The following is a 17929-nucleotide window of genomic DNA, read 5'->3' as shown; positions in this document are numbered from 1 at the left end:
TATGTATAAAAGACACTGAAGGAGACAGAGGAAGGTGTTGAAGGACCACTATGTATAAAAGACACTGAAGGAGACAGAGGAAGGTGTTTTTAAGGACCACTATGCATAAAAGACACTGAAGGAGACAGAGGAAGGTGTTGAAGGACCACTATGTATAAAAGACACTGAAGGAGACAGAGGAAGGTGTTTTTAAGAACCACTATGCATAAAAGACACTGAAGGAGACAGAGGAAGGTGTTGAAGGACCACTATGTATAAAATACACTGAAGGAGACAGAGGAAGTATCAGAACAAGGTTGCTATGTATAAAAGACCTTGAGAAAACCCAAACCCCTCTCTTCTCTCACACACACTCTCCCATCTGTTAATGATCTCATTCAGCTGCATGGAGGATAGGGGGGGGGGCATTGATAATCTGTGAATCTGGGCCACAGCACAGCCCAACACAACCCTGAAGATCATTTCCCCCTTCCCAGGGTGCTCTTTTCTGCGACGCCTGCCACCCAGACGGCTTAGAGACCTCCACGTGATACACACAGGCTGAGTCTCAAACGGCAGCCTGTTCTCTATATAGGTATAGGACTCCACTGGTATAGGACCCCACTGGTATAGGACTCCACTGGTATAGGACCCAACTGGTATAGGACCCAACTGGTATAGGACCTTACTGGTATAGGACTCTACTGGTATAGGACCCCACTGGTATAGGACCCCACTGGTATAGGACCCCACTGGTATAGGACTCCACTGGTATAGGACTCCACTGGTATAGGACTCCACTGGTATAGGACTCCACTGGTATAGGACTCTACTGGTATAGGACCCCACTGGTATAGGACCCCACTGGTATAGGACCCCACTGGTATAGGACCCCACTGGTATAGGACTCCACTGGTATAGGACTCCACTGGTATAGGACTCCACTCTCATAGAATCCCACTGGTATAGGACTCCACTCTCATAGGACTCCACTCTCATAGGACTCCACTCTCATAGGACTCCACTCTCATAGGACTCCACTCTCATAGGACTCCACTCTCATAGGACTCCACTCACTTATTTTCCACCATCATTTGCAAATAAATTCATTAAAAATCCTACAATGTGATTTTCTGGACTTTTTCCCCCTCATTTTGTCTGTCATAGTTGAAGTGTACCTATGATGAAAATTACAGGCCTCTCATCTTTTTAAGTGGGAGAACTTGCACAATTGGTGGCTGACTAAATACTTTTTTTGCCCCACTGTGTGTGTATATATATATATATATAATATGACATTTGTAATGTCTTTATTGTTTTGAAACTTCTGTATGTCTAATGTTTACTGTTAATTTTTATTATTTATTTCACTTTTATATATTATCTACCTCACTTGCTTTGGCAATGTCAACACGTTTCCCATGCCAATAAAGCCCCTTGAATTGAATTGACAGAGACAGAGAGCAAGAGAGACAGAGAGCAAGAGAGACAGAGAGAAAGAAAGAGAGAGACCCTTGAATTGAGTGAGAGAGCGAGCAAGAGTGAGAGATAGAGATGACCTGGATCTGATAGAGCCTAGAGTGCAATATGAGTACTGAGAGTGAGCTGTTGCCCTACGCTCCGACAGGCTGGGGCGATGACATACATTAACCACTACCTGCCTTCCTCTCAGGGGAAAGAGAGGAGGAAATGAGGAGTGAGAAAGATATAGTCAAGGAGAAAAGAAAGACAGGGGAGGGATAGAGAGAGAGAAAGAGAGAGAGATGAGGGATAGAGAGAGAGAGAGAGATGGGGGATAGAGAGAGAGATAGAGAGAGAGAGAGAGAGATGGGGGATAGAGAGAGAGAGAGAGAGAGAGAGAGAGGGAGGGGAGGGATAGAGAGAGAGAAAGAGAGAGAGATGAGGGATAGAGAGAGAGAGAGAGAGAGAGAGAGAGAGAGAGAGAGAGAGAGAGAGAGAGACAGAGAGACAGATATGGAGAGAGAGAGAGAGATGGGGGATAGAGAGAGAGATAGAGAGCGAGATGGAGAGTTACTCACCCAGGCTCTTGGGCAGCAGGTTCTTGATAAACTCAGCGTGGTCTCCTACGTGCAGAACGCTGTAGACGCTGGTGTTCATCAGCTCCTCCTGGTTATACAGCAGGTACTGGGTCACGTTCTCAGACACAAACACTATGTTACCCTCCATATTCACCACGAAGAAGAACCCATCCAGGGCCTGAGAGAGAGAGAGAGAGAGAGAGAGAGAGAGAGAGAGAGAGAGAGAGAGAGAGAGAGAGAGAGAGAGAGAGAGAGAGAGAGAGAGAGAGAGAGAGAGAGAGAGAGAGATAGAGAGAGAAAGAGAGAGAGAGGATAGGTTTATTCCATTGTTGACCTTGATTTGGTTGCATCGACTTCAAATTGACTTTGTCGTTTCTGTTTGACAACAAGAGACCAAGGGAGAGAGTTAAGCGCTTTGACTGTAGATATTAAACTTATAGAAGACAAATTTTCATAAAACTCAACTTTCTCCAATGCACAACTTTTTCCAATTGTCTCTGAATTAAGCTGAGTCTTTTAAAGTACCAATACAACACGGGCCTGGTACCAACACAACACGGGCCTGGTACCAATACAACACGGGCCTGGTACCAATACAACACGGGCCTGGTACCAATACAACACGGGCCTGGTACCAATACAACACGGGCCTGGTACCAATACAACACGGGCCGGGTACCAATACAACACGGGCCTGGTACCAATACAACACAGGCCTGGTACCAATACAACACGGGCCTGGTACCAATACAACACGGGCCTGGTACCAACACAACACGGGCCTGGTACCAATACAACACAGGCCTGGTACCAATACAACACAGGCCTGGTACCAATACAACACGGGCCTGGTACCAATACAAAACGGGCCTGGTACCAAACCAACACGGGCCTGGTACCAATACAACACGGGCCGGGTACCAATACAACACGGGCCGGGTACCAATACAACACGGGCCTGGTACCAATACAACAAGAAGAAGAAGAGGGAACATTCAACCCAGTACTAATTCAATAGAAACAGTGACAGACAGTCCCTCCTCCAGACGCTGCATCACATTAGTGGATACTCACACTGCTCTCAGGGTAGGGCTGCCAGTTAAATTACTTTTCGTAGCAGGTTAGGAGAATTAACGTGGCAGGTTAGGACAATAAAGGTTAAGGTTAGGAAAAGGGTTAGGGTTAGCTAAAAAAAAACGCAACAACAAAATAAATCCAAACACAACTCACACACACTAACTACAACCTGCCCAGAGAACATTCACGGTTTCCACTAATGTGATTATGCAGCCCACCCCAGCCTCAGCCCTACGGTCTGATAGTGGAGATATGGTCTGATAGTGGAGATATGGTCTGATAGTGGAGATATGGTCTGATAGTGAGAGATGGGGCTGAGAGAGGAGATGTGGTCTGATAGTGGAGATGTGGTCTGATAGTGGAGATGTGGTCTGATAGTGGAGATGTGGTCTGATAGTGGAGATGTGGTCTGATAGTGGAGATGTGGTCTGATAGTGGAGATGTGGTCTGATAGTGGAGATATGGTCTGATAGTGGAGATGTGGTCTGATAGTGGAGATGTGGTCTGATAGTGGAGATATGGTCTGATAGTGGAGATATGGTCTGATAGTGAGAGACGGGGCTGAGAGAGGAGATATGGTCTGATAGTGGAGATATGGTCTGATAGTGGAGATATGGTCTGATAGTGGAGATATGGTCTGATAGTGAGAGACGTCTGTGGTCTGATGGGGCTGAGAGAGGAGATGTGGTCTGACGGGGCTGAGAGAGGAGATATGGTCTGATGGGGCTGAGAGAGGAGATATGGTCTGACGGGGCTTAGAGAGGAGATATGGTCTGATAGTGAGAGACAGGGCTGAGAGAGGAGATATGGTCTGACGGGGCTGAGAGAGGAGATATGGTCTGACGGGGCTGAGAGAGGAGATATGGTCTGACGCGGCTGAGAGAGGAGATGTGGTCTGACGGGGCTGAGAGAGGAGATGTGGTCTGACGGGGCTGAGAGAGGAGATATGGTCTGATAGTGAGAGACAGGGCTGAGAGAGGAGTTATGGTCTGACGGGGCTGAGAGAGGAGATATGGTCTGATGGGGCTGAGAGAGGAGATGTGGTCTGACGGGGCTGAGAGAGGAGATATGGTCTGACGGGGCTGAGAGAGGAGATATGGTCTGACGGGGCTGAGAGAGTAGATGTGGTCTGACGGGGCTGAGAGAGGAGATGTGGTCTGACGGGGCTGAGAGAGGAGATATGGTCTGATAGTGAGAGACAGGGCTGAGAGAGGAGATATGGTCTGACGGGGCTGAGAGAGAAGATATGGTCTGATAGTGAGAGACGGGGCTGAGAGAGGAGATGTGGTCTGACGGGGCTGAGAGAGGAGATATGGTCTGATGGGGCTGAGAGAGGAGATGTGGTCTGATGGGGCTGAGAGAGGAGATGTGGTCTGAAGGGGGCTGAGAGAGGAGATATGGTCTGATGGGGCTGAGAGAGGAGATGTGGTCTGACGGGGCTGAGAGAGGAGATGTGGTCTGACGGGGCTGAGAGAGGAGATGTGGTCTGACGGGGCTGAGAGAGGAGATATGGTCTGATGGGGCTGAGAGAGGAGATGTGGTCTGACGGGGCTGAGAGAGGAGATGTGGTCTGACGGGGAGAGAGATGCTCTCCGTAGCCGACGTGAGTAACACCATTAAAACAGCGCCAGACTGATTACCAGGACGTGTGCTCCGTGTGCTCCGGGCATGTGCTGACCAACTGGCAGGTGTCTTCACTGACATTTTCAACATGTCCCTGATTGAGTCTGTAATACCAACATGCTTCAAGCAGTGGTGCCAGGATAACAACCTCTCCCTCAACGTGATCAAGACAAAGGAGATGAAGGACCGAGTACGCCCCCAGGAAAAGGAGGACCGAGTACGCCCCGATTCTCATTGACGGGGCTGTAGTGGAGCAGCTTGAGAGCTTCAAGTTCCTTGGTGTCCACATCACCAACAAACTAACATGGTCCAAACACACCAAGACAGTCGTGAAGAGGGCACGACAAAACCTATTTGTCATGGGTCCTGAGATCCTCAAAAGGTTCTACAGCTGCACCATCGAGAGCATCCTGACGGGTTGCATCACTGCCTGGTATGGCAACGGCTCGGCCTCCGACTGCAAGGCACTTCAGAGGGTAGTCAAAGACCTCAGCCACCCCAGTCATAGACTGTTCTCTCTGCTGCCACACCGCAAGTGGTACCGGAGTGCCAAGTCTAGGTCCAAAAGGCTTCTCAACAGCTTCTACCCCCAAGACATAAGACTGTTCTCTCTGCTACCGCACCGCAAGTGGTACAGGAGCACCAAGTCTAGGTCCAAAAGGCTTCTCAACAGCTTCTACCCCCAAGACATAAGACTCCTGAACATCTAATCAAATGGCTACCCAGACTATGAACTACCCGAACTATGAATTGTGTCCCTCCACCCCCCCCTCCCTTTTATACTGCTGCTACTCTCCGTTTATCATCCATAATCACTTCAACTAATCCTACATGTACATATTACCTCAACTATCCCGACTACCCGGTGGTACATTGACTCTGTATCGGTACCTTCAGATATCCTCTTTGCTGTTATTTTTATACCGGTTTTATTCATTTAGTTTCTTTTACCTAACACATATTTTTTTACTTAAAAACTGCACTGTTGGTTAAGAGCTTGAGGTAAGTACTCATTTCACCTGTTGTATTCGGCGCTCGTGACAAATAAACTTTGATTTATGGGGTGACAGAGGAGATCGGCCTGAGTGTGATGGGGGTGGAGAAAGGGAAATAGTTTTGAAAGGGAAATTCAAATTCCTGTACAAAACAATACAACATCTAAATGGACACAGAGCAAATACAGTAGGACACAGAGCAAACAGTCCTAACTAACTAAGGGGTTGTGCTCCGGCCCTCAGCTCCAGCCTCCCTCTCTCATGTCATACAGCCTCGCTCTCTCTCTCTGCCCTGATTCCAATGCAACATGAACAAAAGGTTACCACAACACATATACAGGCGCACGCAAACACACAGGACACACACACACTCTCTTTCAGCCTCTGACCCCCTTTTCTACAGAGCTCATATGTCAGATGACAGTGTGTTATGTAACAATGCAGAGTATAGAGAGGCTGGCTCACTGTACCTGGGTGACTGGTTGAATGGCTGACTGTGGCTGGCTGACTGTACCTGGCTGGCTGACTGTACCTGGCTGGTTGGCTGGCTGACTGGCTGGCTGGCTGACTGTAACTGGCTGGCTGTGGCTGGCTGGCTGTAACTGGCTGGCTGTAACTGACTGGCTGTCTGTGGCTGGCTGGCTGTAACTGGCTGACTGACTGGCTGTCTGTGGCTGGCTGGCTGTAACTGGCTGACTGTCTGTGGCTGGCTGGCTGTAACTGGCTGGCTGACTGACTGACTGGCTGTCTGTGGCTGGCTGACTGTACCTGGCTGGCTGGCTGTGGCTGACTGGCTGGATGGATGGCTGACTGTGGCTGGCTGGCTGGCTGGCTGGCTGACTGTAACTGGCTGGCTGTGGCTGGCTGGCTGTAACTGGCTGGCTGTGGCTGGCTGGCTGTAACTGGCTGGCTGTAACTGACTGGCTGTCTGGCTGTAACTGGCTGACTGACTGGCTGTCTGTGGCTGGCTGGCTGTAACTGGCTGACTGACTGGCTGTCTGTGGCTGGCTGGCTGTAACTGGCTGGCTGACTGACTGGCTGTCTGTGGCTGGCTGACTGTACCTGGCTGGCTGGCTGGCTGTGGCTGACTGGCTGGATGGATGGCTGACTGTGGCTGGCTGTCTGGCTGACTGACTGGCTGACTGTGGTTGGCTGGCTGTCCCTAACCTCTCTGTACTGTATATTGTGTACAGTCAGATATGTACTTAGTGTGTGTTCAGGACACAGTTAAGTTTTTTTTTCTTAATTTGGACACTCTTGAAAGCGAAATGCATCTCAAGAGATTTCATTCTACACAATGTAAAATAAAATAAAGTCTGATTGCAGGTTGTTCCTATCCTGCTCTGTTGTTCTGGCTGATAGCAGGTTGTTCCTATCCTGCTCTGTTGTTCTGGCTGATAGCAGGTTGTTCCTACCCTGCTCTGTTGTTCTGGCGGATAGCAGGTTGTTCCTATCCTGCTCTGTTGTTCTGGCTGATAGCAGGTTGTTCCTACCCTGCTCTGTTGTTCTGGCTGATAGCAGGTTGTTCCTATCCTGCTCTGTTGTTCTGGCTGATAGCAGGTTGTTCCTACCCTGCTCTGTTCTGGCTAATAGCAGGTTGTTCCTACCCTGCTCTGTTGTTCTGGCTGAGGGCAGGTTGTTCCTACCCTGCTCTGTTCTGGCTGAGGGCAGGTTGTTCCTATCCTGCTCTGTTCTGGCTGATAGCAGGTTGTTCCTATCCTGCTCTGTTCTGGCTGATAGCAGGTTGTTCCTACCCTGCTCTGTTCTGGCTGAGGGCACGTTGTTCCTACCCTGCTCTGTTGTTCTGGCTGAGGGCAGGTTGTTCCTACCCTGCTCTGTTGTTCTGGCTGAGGGCAGGTTGTTCCTACCCTGCTCTGTTGTTCTGGCTGATAGCAGGTTGTTCCTATCCTGCTCTGTTCTGGCTAATAGCAGGTTGTTCCTACCCTGCTCTGTTCTGGCTGATTGCAGGTTGTTCCTACCCTGCTCTGTTCTGGCTGAGGGCAGGTTGTTCCTACCCTGCTCTGTTCTGGCTGATAGCAGGTTGTTCCTATCCTGCTCTGTTCTGGCTGATAGCAGGTTGTTCCTACCCTGCTCTGTTCTGGCTGATAGCAGGTTGTTCCTACCCTGCTCTGTTCTGGCTGAGGGCAGGTTGTTCCTACCCTGCTCTGTTGTTCTGGCTGAGGGCAGGTTGTTCCTACCCTGCTCTGGCTGTAAATCACTGGCCTGTGCTATGCAACAGCCCTGTTGTTCCACGCAGTGTACAGAGAGAAGGACATACAGCTACTGAAGTGCCTGGTGGCAAAGCAAGCCTCGCTGCCTGCCTGCAGGATGAATCACTCAGCCTCGCTGCCTGCCTGCAGGATGAATCACTCAGCCTCGCTGCCTGCTGGATGAATCACTCAGCCTCGCTGCCTGCTGGATGAATCACTCAGCCTCGCTGCCTGCTAGATGAATCAGTCCATTCAGCCTCCTCCCCTCCCTTACACCCTCTCTCTCCTTCCTCTGTTCACTGAGAGATGTGTAATGTCAGGGTAATATTTATAGCTCTGGAGGTCTGCCTGCCATCACTGAATCCACATGCAACTCAATGCTAAATATAGCCTCCTCTCTCCCGCTCTCCCTTTCCCCATCTGTCAGCATCCGGCAGACGGAGGGACGAACAGGGGGCCAGCGATTCCCACCTACTCTCTCTCTCTCTGAGTAGGGACTCTGTTAGCTCTCTAACCAACGCTCTGTAGACAAAGGCCATCGGCAGGAGAAACACCCAGGTGCACTCGGACCCATCTGCAGGTTGAAGCTGTGCTCTCGTTGCAGTGTGGGCTGGTCTAACCAGACAAACAAGGACACTAGTGTGGTTTAAACCCCGACTTTACACCTCTTTCACATAGGATTCACATAGGATTCACTGTCTTGCTGTAAAATTACATATATATATATATATATATATATATTTTTTTTAAATCAAAGAATGTTTTAAGAACTCAATTTATACAGTCCAATATATTATCACATTCTTGCCGAGAAAAACTGTTTACATCTCCCGTGCATATGCCGGAAAGTTTCTGAGTTTAAGTAGATGTTTCCACCATCACAAAGACATGTATTATTCATTTAGGCAGCTCCTAAGAAACATTACAAAAATAATAATATGTATTTTCTAAATAATAAAATACCATGCGAGTATAGTTTTGAAAGTATCTTCATCATGATACCGGTAGAAAAATAATATCAATCTATATTATCAATAGCATGCAAGTTTCGTGTTTATATTACAATCTCCGCAGGCATTTAGAGTAGCCCGTATGCAATCCGCAGGCTTTTAGAGTAGCCCGTATGCAATCCGCAGGCTTTTAGAGTAGCCTGTATGCAATTCGCAGGCTTTTAGAGTAGCCCGTATGCAATCCGCAGGCTTTGAGAGTAGCCCGTATGCAATCCGCAGGCTTTTAGAGTAGCCCATATGCTATCAACGACAAATAATAGTCCTACACTTGATTTAGACTACATTATAGCCTGCTAAATGTTTCTGATCAGTGATTTAGACTACATTATAGCCTGTTAAATGTTTCTGATCAGTGATTTAGACTACATTATAGCCTACTAAATGTTTCTGATCAGTGATCAGTTTCTGATCAGTGATTTAGACTACATTATAGCCTGTTAAATGTTTCTGATCAGTGATTTAGACTACATTATAGCCTGCTAAATGTTTCTGATCAGTGATCAGTTTCTGATCAGTGATTTAGACTACATTATAGCCTGTTAAATGTTTCTGATCAGTGATTTAGACTACATTATAGCCTGTTAAATGTTTCTGTAGCTCAGTTGGTAGAGCACGGTGCCTTGTTAGCTAGCTAGATCCTCTGTAGCTCAGTATAGCACCTTGTTAGCTAGCTAGATCCTCTGTAGCTCAGTAGAGCACCTTGTTAGCTAGCTAGATCCTCTGTAGCTCAGTAGAGCACCTTGTTAGCTAGCTAGATCCTCTGTAGCTCAGTAGAGCACCTTGTTAGCTAGCTAGATCCTCTGTAGCTCAGTAGAGTACCTTGTTAGCTAGCTAGATCCTCTGTAGCTCAGTAGAGCACCTTGTTAGCTAGCTAGATCCTCTGTAGCTCAGTAGAGCACCTTGTTAGCTAGCTAGATCCTCTGTAGCTCAGAAGAACAAGGTGCCTTGTTAGCTAGCTAGATCCTCTGTAGCTCAGTAGAACACGGAACCTTGTTAGCTAGCTAGATCCTCTGTAGCTCAGTAGAGCACCTTTTAGCTAGCTAGATCCTCTGTAGCTCAGTAGAGCACCTTGTTAGCTAGCTAGATCCTCTGTAGCTCAGTAGAGTACCTTGTTAGCTAGCTAGATCCTCTGTAGCTCAGTTGGTAGAGCACGGTGCCTTGTTAGCTAGCTAGATCCTCTGTAGCTAAGTAGAACACGGAACCTTGTTAGCTAGCTAGATCCTCTGTAGCTCAGTGGAGCACCTTGTTAGCTAGCTAGATCCTCTGTAGCTCAGAAGAACAAGGTGCCTTGTTAGCTAGCTAGATCCTCTGTAGCTCAGTAGAGCACCTTGTTAGCTAGCTAGATCCTCTGTAGCTCAGTAGAACACGGAACCTTGTTAGCTAGCTAGATCCTCTGTAGCTCAGTAGAGCACCTTGTTAGCTAGCTAGATCCTCTGTAGCTCAGTTGGCAGAACACGGAACCTTGTTAGCTAGCTAGATCCTCTGTAGCTCAGTAGAACACGGTACCTTGTTAGCTAGCTAAATCCTCTGTAGCTCAGTTGGCAGAACACGGACCCTTGTTAGCTAGCTAGATTCTCTGTAGCTCAGAAGAACAAGGTGCCTGGACTGCCTGGATAAAGCGTAGACAAATTATCCCAAGAGTAGCAACATCACTCAGACTCACCTCCAGCATCATTGGCCCGAGAGCATCCTTGTCGATGATGCTTTGGCCCGTCGACGACACATCCGCCTTCTGTACCTCCTCCTCATTGGCCGCGGCTGCTTTCTCTGTGGGAAAGACAACCAATCAGACGTCTTATTGTCTTTCCCTTTTACCTAACATGGGGAAGGTCACAGCTTCATCAACAGACAGGTCGTTGTACTGAGCAGACAACGCAGATGGGAGGAGTCAAACGGCACCATAATTATTAATTTTTTTAAGCACCGTCACACACCAGATAGGTGCAGTGAAATGTGCTGTTTTACAGGGTCGGCGATAGTATTACGCAAGACCTTGGAGAAAATGACGGTTAAGTGCCTTGCTCAAGGGCATTGTTTTTACTTTGTCAGCTCGGGTATTTGAATCAGTGACCTTTCGGTTACTGGCCCAAACACTCTAACTGCTAGGTTACCTGCCGCCCTAGTCCCTATTTAATGCAGTACTTTGGACCAGGGCGTTAAAAGTAGTGCACTACAAAGGGAAAAGGGAGCCATTTGGGACGTAGACAACAAGAAGTTAATTTGGATCCCCCAAGTTGTTCCTTGAGCTTCCTAAACTTCCTTCCTTCCTCCGTTTCACTGTTTCATAAAAGAGATGAGCAGCAGTAATCACTCCATCTTTAATCATTCTCTAATCCATCTCTTATACAATCATCTAATTTGTGTCAAATGAGTCCTAATGTATGCTATGTGATCCCATTAACAAACCAGACCTTAGAGACATTCGCCCTCAAATCCTTCATTACAAAACACTGACCAACACTGAGCATGCAAAACATTAGGAACAGTTCCATGACATACCAGCTGAATCCAAGTGAATGCTATGATCCCTTAATGATCTCCCATGCAACAATCAGTGTTAGATGAAGGGTTGGAGACGGGTTTAAGAATGATTTTTAAGCCTAGAGACAACTGAGACATGGATTGTGTATTCGTACCATTCTGAGGGTGAATGGGCAAGACTAAATATTTAAGTGCCTTTGAACGGGGGGATATGGTAGTAAGTGACAGGCGCACCGGTTTGTGTCAAGAACTACAACGCTGCTGGGTTTGGTCCAACTTGACAACTGTAGGAAGCATTGGAGTCAACATGGACTAGCAATCATTAGGAAATACTTTTGACAACTTGTAGAGTCCATGCCTTGACAAATTGAGTCTGTTCTGAGGGCAAAAGGGGGTACAACTCAATATTAGGAAGGTGTTCTTAATGTTTGGTACACTCAGTGTAAATAGGCAACATCACACAATATGTGTCACATATACCACACTACTCCCTATATAGTACACTAAATTTGACCAGGGCCCTAAATACCACACTCCATTTGACCAGGGCCCTAAATACCACACTCCATTTGACCAGGGCCATAAATACCACCCTATTCCCTATATAGTGCACTAAATTTGACCAGGGCCCTAAATACCACCCTATTCCCTATATAGTGCACTACTTTTGACCAGGGCCCATAGGGAAACCCATAGGGAGCTGGTCAAAAGTTGTGCACTATGTAGGAAATATGATGCCTTTAGTGATGCTGCAACAAAGTTCAGAGTGGAGTTTCTTTGAGGTTACAATGACCATACCACTGCACTGGCAGTATTATATCAGTAAGACCATACCACTGTACCGACAGAATTATATCAGTGAGACCATACCCCTGTACCGACAGCATTATATCAGTAAGACCCTACCACTGCACTGGCAGTATTATATCAGTAAGACCATACCACTGTACTGGCAGTATTATATCAGTAAGACCATACCCCTGTACCGACAGCATTATATCAGTAAGACCCTACCACTGCACTGGCAGTATTATATCAGTAAGACCATACCACTGTACTGGCAGTATCATATCAGCAGGATCATACCACTGTACCGACAGTATTATATCAGCAAGACCATACCACTGTACTGACAGAATCAAATCAAATTGTATTTGTCATATGCGCAGAATACAACCTTACAGTGAAATACTTACTTACAAGCCCTTAACACTTATTTTTCTTAAAACTGCATTGTTGGTTAAGTAAAAACATTTAAATTAGAACAACAAATAATTAAAAGAGCAGCAGTAAAATAACAGTAGCGAAGCTCTATACAGGGTATTACGGTAGAGAGTCAATGTGGAGGCTATATACAGGGTATTACGGTAGAGAGTCAATGTGGAGGCTATATACAGGGTATTACGGTAGAGAGTCAATGTGGAGGCTATATACAGGGTATTACGGTAGAGAGTCAATGTGGAGGCTATATACAGGGTATTACGGTAGAGTCAATGTGGAGGCTATATGCAGGGTATTACGGTACAGAGTCAATGTGGAGGCTATATACAGGGTATTACGGTACAGAGTCAATGTGGAGGCTATATACAGGGTATTACGGTACAGAGTCAATGTGGAGGCTATATACAGGGTATTACGGTACAGAGTCAATGTGGAGGCTATATACAGGGTATTACGGTACAGAGTCAATGTGGAGGCTATATACAGGGTATTACGGTACAGGGGGGTACCGGTACAGAGTCAATGTGGAGGCTCTATACAGGGGGGTACCGGTACAGAGTCAATGTGGAGGCTATATACAGGGGGTACCGGTACAGAGTCAATGTGGAGGCTATATACAGGGGGGTGCCGGTACAGAGTCAATGTGGAGGCTATATACAGGGGGTACCGGTACAGAGTCAATGTGGAGGCTATATACAGGGTATTACGGTACAGAGTCAATGTGGAGGCTATATACAGGGGGTACCGGTACAGAGTCAATGTGGAGGCTATATACAGGGGGTACCGGTACAGAGTCAATGTGGAGGCTATATACAGGGGGTACCGGTACAGAGTCAATGTGGAGGCTATATACAGGGGGTACCGGTACAGAGTCAATGTGGAGGCTATATACAGGGGGTACCGGTACAGAGTCAATGTGGAGGCTATATACAGGGTATTACGGTACAGAGTCAATGTGGAGGCTATATACAGGGGGTACCGGTACAGAGTCAATGTGGAGACTATATACAGGGTATTACGGTACAGAGTCAATGTGGAGGCTATATACAGGGGGTACCGGTACAGAGTCAATGTGGCGACTATATACAGGGGTACCGGTACAGAGTCAATGTGGAGGCTATATACAGGGGTACCGGTACAGAGTCAATGTGGAGACTATATACAGGGGGTACCGGTACAGAGTCAATGTGGAGGCTATATACAGGGGGTACCGGTACAGAGTCAATGTGGAGACTATATACAGGGGGTACCGGTACAGAGTCAATGTGGAGGCTATATACAGGGGGTACCGGTACAGAGTCAATGTGGAGACTATATACAGGGGGTACCGGTACAGAGTCAATGTGGAGGCTATATACAGGGGGTACCGGTACAGAGTCAATGTGGAGGCTATATACAGGGGGTACCGGTACAGAGTCAATGTGGAGACTATATACAGGGGTACCGGTACAGAGTCAATGTGGAGGCTATATACAGGGGTACCGGTACAGAGTCAATGTGGAGACTATATACAGGGGGTACCGGTACAGAGTCAATGTGGAGACTATATACAGGGGTACCGGTACAGAGTCAATGTGGAGGCTATATACAGGGGGTACCGGTACAGAGTCAATGTGGAGACTATATACAGGGGGTACCGGTACAGAGTCAATGTGGAGGCTATATACAGGGTATTACGGTACAGAGTCAATGTGGAGACTATATACAGGGGGTACCGGTACAGAGTCAATGTGGAGACTATATACAGGGGTACCGGTACAGAGTCAATGTGGAGACTATATACAAGGGGTACCGGTACAGAGTCAATGTGGAGACTATATACAGGGGTACCGGTACAGAGTCAATGTGGAGACTATATACAGGGGGTACCAGTACAGAGTCAATGTGGAGACTATATACAGGGGGTACCGGTACAGAGTCAATGTGGAGACTATAGACAGGGGGTACCGGTACAGAGTCAATGTGGAGGCTATATACAGGGTATTACGGTACAGAGTCAATGTTGTGTTTCGGAGGACGCACGGCTCTCGACCTTCGCCTCTCCCGAGTCCGTACGGTAGTTGCAACGATGAGACAAGAATGTAACTACCAATTGGATACCGTGAAATTGGGGAGAAAAAGAGGTAAAAATGTAAATGTAATAAAAAATTATAAAAGTGGCTATATAAATTATTATAAAGTGGAGAGAGAGTCCGTGTAATTCCTATCTACAGTATATAGTTTATAAGTGAAGAGTCCGTGTAATTCCTATCTACAGTATATAGTTTATAAGTGAAGAGTCAGTGTAATTCATATCTACAGTATATAGTTTATAAGTGAAGAGTCAGTGTAATTCATATCTACAGTATATAGTTTATAGGTGAAGAGTCCGTGTAATTCCTATCTACAGTATATAGTTTATAGGTGAAGAGTCAGTGTAATTCATATCTACAGACAGTGTAGGATCCTTTATATCTCCTCCAGTCAGTGATAGGGTTAATATGCATGCAGAGACCCCTTATATTCAGAGCACAGTCTGCTCTATTTCTAAAGATGAGTGTCTGTGCGGAGGAGCTAGGGCTGGATCTGTGCGGAAGAGCTAGGGCTGGGTCTGTGAGGAAGAGCTGGGGCTGGGTCTGTGAGGAAGAGCTAGGGCTGGATCTGTGAGGAGGAGCTAGGGCTGGGTCTGTGAGGAGGAGCTAGGGCTGGGTCTGTGAGGAGGAGCTAGGGCTGGGTCTGTGAGGAGGAGCTAGGGCTGGGTCTGTGAGGAGGAGCTAGGGCTGGGTCTGTGCGGAGAAGCTAGGGCTGGGTCTGTGCGGAGGAGCTAGGGCTGGGTCTGTGCGGACGAGCTAGGGCTGGGTCTGTGAGGAGGAGCTAGGGCTGGGTCTGTGAGGAGGAGCTAGGGCTGGGTCTGTGCGGAGGAGCTAGGGAACAAAGAAGGAGAGAGCAAGAAAGGAAGAGGAGAGGGAGGAGGAGGAGGAGGAGGAGGAGGAGGAGAGAAGAGGAGGAAAGAAAGAGGAGAGAAGAGGAGAGGAAGAGGAGAGAAGAGAAGAGGAGGAAAGAAAGAGGAGAGGAAGAGTAAAGGAAGAGAAGGATGAGAGGAAGAGAAGAGGAATCGTGAGGCACTAGTAACGCTGGCAGCACACACATTTATATTTTCCACTGTGTGAAAACAGAGGAGAAAGAGTCGACGATGAGAAGCAAGCATCCTCCGTCCTGCATTTTTTAAATTTTATTTTACCTTTATTTAACTAGGCAAGTCAGTTAAGAACAAATTCTTATTTTCAATGACGGCCTAGGAACAGTGGGTTAACTGCCTGTTCAGGGGCAGAACGACAGGTTTGTCAGCTCGGGGGTTTGAACTTGCAACCTTCCGGTTACTAGTCCAATGCTCTAACCACTAGGCTACCCTGCCGCATGACACACGTTGATGTGTGAAGCAGCATCCTCCGTCCTGCATGACACACGATGTGAGAAGCAAGCATCCTCCGTCCTGCATGACACACGTTGATGTGTGAAGCAGCATCCTCCGTCCTGCATGACACACGATGTGAGAAGCAAGCATCCTCCGTCCTGCATGACACATGTTGATGTGTGAAGCAGCATCCTCCGTCCTGCATGACACACGTTGATGTGAGAAGCAGCATCCTCCGTCTGGCATGACACACGATGTGAGAAGCAGCATCCTCCGTCCTGCATGACACATGTTGATGCAGCAGGTCTGGTGCAGGACCAGCAGACTTCGGTAAACCAGCACAGCGCTGCAATAAGTACATCATTACTCACTAAAGGACATTCAGAGACTCGTCCCGAAGCCACTCCTGCGTTGTCTTGGCTGAGTGCTTAGGGTTGTTGTCCTGTTGGAAAGTGAACATTCGCCTCAGTCTGAGGTCCAGAGCGCTCTGGAACAGGTTTTCATCAATGATCTCTCTGTACTTTGCTCCGTTCATCTTTCCCTCATTCCTGACTAGTCTCCCAGAAAAACCTCCCCACAGCATGATCCTGCTACCACCATGCTTCACCGTAGGGATGGTGCCAGGTTTCCTCCAAACGTGACGCTTGGCATTCAGGCCAAACAGTTCCATCTTGGTTTCATCAGACCAGACAATCTTGTTTCTCATGGTCTGAGAGTCCTTTAGGTGTCTTCTGGCAAACTCCACGCGGGCTGTCATGTGTCCTTCAATCTGGCCACTCTAACATAAAATGCACTGTATCTGCACTGTATCTGTATAAAATCCACCATGTTGACAATCCACCAATTTAAGGAGAATGTACAGACGATGTGCTGAGATGAGAAACACTCAAAAGAACACAAGTTAGACGACTAAATTAATGTTTTAAATAGCTAGCGCCTTCCTGGGATTTTCATGAATGGCTATTGAAAGGACAGATCAGTTGATGTGATGTGGTCCAGACTAAATGTTCAGATGATTGGTGATGCCAAGGGTCTATTATCCCTCCATCAGGTCCTGTTGGCCTGGTGGGGTCTATTATCCCTCCATCAGGTCCTGTTGGCCTGGTACTCTACTGTCCCTCCATCAGGTCCTGATGGCCTGGTACTCAGGGCTCTACTGTCCCTCCATCAGGTCCTAATGGCCTGGTACTCAGGGCTCTACTGCCCCTCCATCAGGTCCTGATGGCCTGGTTCTCAGGGCTCTACTGTCCCTCCATCAGGTCCTAATGGCCTGGTACTCAGGCCTCTATTGTCCCTCCATCAGGTCCTAATGGCCTGGTACTCAGGCCTCTATTGTCCCTCCATCAGGTCCTAATGGCCTGGTACTCAGGGCTCTATTGTCCCTCCATCAGGTCCTGTTGGCCTGGTACTCAGGGCTCTACTGTCCTTCCATCAGGTCCTAATGGCCTGGTACTCAGGGCTCTATTGTCCCTCCATCAGGTCCTAATGGCCTGGTACTCAGGGCTCTACTGTCCCTCCATCAGGTCCTAATGGCCTGGTACTCAGGGCTCTATTGTCCCTCCATCAGGTCCTAATGGCCTGGTACTCAGGGCTCTACTGTCCCTCCATCAGGTCCTAATGGCCTGGTACTCAGGGCTCTATTGTCCCTCCATCAGGTCCTAATGGCCTGGTACTCAGGGCTCTATTGTCCCTCCATCAGGTCCTGTTGGCCTGGTACTCAGGGCTCTACTGTCCTGTATATATCACCAACGTGCGTTTAAATCTCCTACCCTCTTCCCTTCATTCCTTTCTCCGGCGCGCAGAGAGAACGGCTGTCAACAGTTTAATGGAATATGTTTTGTTGTGAAAACATGTTACTATCGATGTTCCTGAACAGATTTCACTTGGTCTCCCACATGAA

The 17929-nt window shown here is 47.7% G+C and overlaps 1 protein-coding gene across 2 annotated transcripts in view; it reads right to left on the bottom strand.

The window, feature by feature from the left end:
- Nucleotides 1–17929, bottom strand: part of LOC139366884 (nuclear receptor coactivator 2-like) — a 166009-nt gene that overhangs the window by 70706 nt on the left and 77374 nt on the right. For both annotated transcript variants that reach the window (XM_071104621.1, XM_071104622.1), the window contains exons 5-6: nt 10597–10700; nt 2019–2196 (exon numbers count right to left, since the gene is read on the bottom strand). In XM_071104621.1, the coding sequence (XP_070960722.1) occupies nt 2019–2196; nt 10597–10700 (282 nt within the window). The remainder of the gene's footprint in view (nt 1–2018; nt 2197–10596; nt 10701–17929) is intronic.

Source organism: Oncorhynchus clarkii, chromosome 15 (genome assembly GCF_045791955.1).
Source record: "Oncorhynchus clarkii lewisi isolate Uvic-CL-2024 chromosome 15, UVic_Ocla_1.0, whole genome shotgun sequence".
Taxonomy (NCBI): Eukaryota; Metazoa; Chordata; class Actinopteri; order Salmoniformes; family Salmonidae; genus Oncorhynchus; species Oncorhynchus clarkii.
This window is presented reverse-complemented; position numbering and strand designations above follow the sequence as displayed.